At 43.3% G+C, this 3,737-nt stretch overlaps 1 protein-coding gene across 1 annotated transcript in view; it reads left to right on the top strand.

The window, feature by feature from the left end:
* Nucleotides 1-2,157: 2,157 nt before the first annotated feature.
* Nucleotides 2,158-3,737, top strand: part of arpc2 (actin related protein 2/3 complex, subunit 2) — a 6,453-nt gene continuing 4,873 nt past the window's right edge. The window contains exons 1-2 of the mRNA XM_037696545.1: nt 2,158-2,390; nt 3,426-3,460. Coding sequence (XP_037552473.1) covers nt 2,317-2,390; nt 3,426-3,460 — 109 coding nt within the window. The 5' untranslated portion in view covers nt 2,158-2,316. The remainder of the gene's footprint in view (nt 2,391-3,425; nt 3,461-3,737) is intronic.

Genomic DNA, 3,737 nt, shown 5'->3' with positions numbered 1-3,737 from the left:
CGCTCGGTGCAAGATGATAAACCACCAAATCTCAACAAACTACGGGTCGTTTTGAAGCGTTTCAGACAGAGAGGGTGAACAAAATAATACCGGACTCGTTTCGCAGCCTGTCGACGTTAGCTAAAGTTTCTCGCTAACGATGTCATGCTACTAGTCAGGCAGCAGGATTTCCGTTTTATATTTAATATTTTTACATCAAACACCAAGTGCAAATATGTAAACTGTGGTGTGCTTACTTCAACCAGTACCTTGTACGTAACCTTGTACTTTCCTTATGGGACCCATCAGGCCGAAGCGAGGGTTAAGGCACACGGTGGTAAATTGAGATATTATTGTGCGTTGGCAGAAATTTTTCAACAATTTGATCAATGTCTGATGCTTATGTATGTGTCTTCAATGAAATGTCCAAAATATAATCCTGAAGTTTGCTTGAAGCACTTTTCAGAAAAGCTCTGAATCTTTACTACGTTTCCAACGGGCTAGTGGTATTATTTCAACTTCTAGAAGGGAAATCCTAATTTCAAAATATGACTTTCAAATGATGACAAGTGATCACTAAAGAAGGTTATCCTGATTAACTAGCCAAATCAATCAATACCTCTGGAACTGGTCATGAAATCAGCATTATTTAAGTAAAAGCCAGTAGTCAAATAATATACTTATTTAATTATTGATCTTACCAAGTTTAGCTTTAAAGCTAATGTAGCTAACTGACCAATACACATCTTCAGTTCTGGGGTGCATTAGTACATGTACTGACACCGTCTCCACCATTATGTTGAGTTACCCAAACAGAAAACCTTGGCTGAATGCAGAGGTGCACACCCTGCTGGAAGCCAGGAACACTGTCTTCAGGTCTGGAAACTCACAGGAGCTGAGAAGGACAAGGAAAGAGCTGGTTGCTGGTATTAAGAAGGCCAAGGCCACATATGTACAGAGGATCCAGGGTCAATTCACCTCACAAGACCCACGGAGCATGTGTGTGTGTGTGTGTGGGGGGGGGGGGGGGGCATTAAGTGTATAGCAGATTATAAAGGAACCCGCAGAGGCAGAGCTTAAATGGGGGGTTCCGCAGGGGTCCATCCTGGGTCCCCTCCTATTCTCTTTATACCTGCTGCCGCTTGGTGCTATTTTCCGGAAACACGACATGCCCTTCCACTTCTATGCCGATGACTGTCAAATTTACTTCCCCCTAAGACACAATGGTACATGCTCTATTCAACCTCTGCTCGACTGCCTGGCTGACATCAGGGACTGGATGGCTTAAAACTTCTTAAGTTTCAATGAAAAGAAGTCTGAAGTCATGTTGTTCCCTCTCAAAGACACGATCACAAACCACTGCATCGACCTCTCCGCTCTAACCCTGTCAGAAAAACAAAGAGTCACTAATCTGGGCGTGATAATGGAGCTCTGTGAGGTGCTGGCAGACATCGTTAACACCTCACTTACCCTGGAGACAGTTCCCACCTGTCTGAAGACCACCACCATCATCCCAGTCCCAAAAAGCTTTACGTTAACTGGTCTGAATGACTATCGGCCAGTGGCCCTCACCCTGATAGTCGCTAAATGCTTCAAAAACTGGTCATGACTAACATCAAAACAACCAATATCAACGAGGACCCTCACCAGTACACATACCACGAGAACTGATCAATAGAGGACACCATCTCCTCTGTGGTCCACACTGCTCTCAACCACCTGGAGCAGAAGGACTCATACGTCCGTATGATCTTTGTGGACTTCACGTCTGCCTTCAACACCATGATCCCCCAAACCCTGATGGACAAACTACTCACACTAGGACTAAGCCCCTCCATTTGCAACTGGGTCCTAGACTTCTTAACAAACAGACCACAGTGAGGATCCACAACTTACATTTTATTGTGGGATGTAACTGGGACCCTGCGTACATAATCTCGTTCCACCACATGTACCACATGGGGTGTGCATGACAAATAAATCTCTCTGACGTTAGAATTTTTTTATTAGAACTGAGTGAAGAATCGTTTGTGAACCGAGCCAAAAGATCCAGCTCTTTATGGAGAACGTTTCCATTTGATCCGAATCTTAAAAGCGACTCGGAACTCTCATCGCAAGATCCTCAAGAAACGTTTTTACAACAGGCATTATTTTGGCCACCCAAATCATTTTGGGGTCCTGAGAGTGAACTACGCGGAAGCTACGGTCGGAAGGAGCTTCAACGGAAACCGTCTGGTCTGTCAGGGGAGGCAAAAAATCTAATCGACCCGAAGAGGCTAATCCCACCGAACAGAACCGCTCTTTGCCCAAGCTGCCTCGGAACCGGCGCCCGCCGCCATGATCCTGTTAGAAATCAACAACCGCATCATAGAGGAGACGCTGACGCTGAAGTTCGACGGCGCGTCCAACGGGTGAGAGCTGCTAACGCCGCTAGCTTTAGCCTGTCCGGAAGATGTCGGCTGCTTCTAATGGACCGTCACACCGCCGCGGCTCCCCGTACACCCGAACCGGGGAGGCTTTCCTCCACGACCCGGCCGTTCGGCTCCCGGGACCGCTGAGCCCAAAGCTGCTGGGGTGTGTCTGTCTGCACGGGCGGTGTTCTGTCAAAAACCGTAACCCCGTTCAGCACGACCCCCCGGTGGTGTCCTTATTTCTGGCTAAAATTAACGTTTTTGGTAAATTTGCAGCCGCTGGCGTGGAAATACATGATTAGGATGCCACAAATAATAATTTAGGGCTCATCTGGAGGAGTTCCTGCTCCGACATGACCCAGGTTTTGACTAACAGCTGATGAACATTTAGGGAGTTTTCTGCTCAACTTCCGCATTCCTGAAGTCGAGCAGAGTCAGGTTTGTGCTCAGGTCCAACAAGTCCCTGCAGCTGAAACCAGGAAGGTCTGCCTGCTGCACCTTCAGAGCTTCTACACTGAACATTTGTCCAACACCCCCACACCTCCCTCCAACAGGTCTCCTAATCACTCCCTTCATTTATTAATTTGCTGTAAAATAACGACGATCAGCCTCAAAGTGGATAAAAACAACTTTTAATTAATAAAAACAACTCTTTAATTAATAAAAACAACTTTTAATTAATAAAAACAACTCTTTAATTAATCAATAAAAACAACTCTTTAATTAATCAATAAAAACAACTCTTTAATAAATCAATAAAAACAACTCTTTAATTAATCACAAGAAGTCCTTCCTGGACACCACCAATCTGAATAATATTATAGAAGTCTTAAATAAAAAGCTGAGCCTTCTTTATGGTTTTTACTACAAAATAAAACACATTGTTCATTAGTTGAACACTCAAAAAGCGTTCAATACAAAAACAACTGGACTTTAGTTGAACACCTTTCACCTGCTCTATAGGGTGTCATTTTGGGTTTAGTGAAATAGTTTATTACAAATAAAGTCTTAACAGATTCTGTTTTTCTTGTCCAGGACCAAACCAGAGGCCGTGGAAGTCACATTTGCAGGTGATGTTTCCTCCATCTTTAATTTCATTCAAACATGATGATGTTTAAAAATAAAATAATCTGTTTAAACAGTTCAGATGTTGTAAAGAAACAGATGTTTATATTAAAGTAGCAGATGTTTATCGTAAAGTAGCTGATTGTTGTAAAGTAACAGATGTTTGTTGTAAAGTAACAGGTGTTTGTTGTAAAGTAACAGATGTTTATCGTAAAGTAGCTGATTGTTGTAAAGTAACAGATGTTTGTTGTAAAGTAACAGGTGTTTGTTGTAAAGTAACAG

The sequence above is a fragment of the Nematolebias whitei genome, chromosome 23, assembly GCF_014905685.2.
Source record: "Nematolebias whitei isolate Nwh7 chromosome 23, NemWhi1, whole genome shotgun sequence".
In the NCBI taxonomy this organism is placed as follows: domain Eukaryota; kingdom Metazoa; phylum Chordata; class Actinopteri; order Cyprinodontiformes; family Rivulidae; genus Nematolebias; species Nematolebias whitei.
This window is presented reverse-complemented; position numbering and strand designations above follow the sequence as displayed.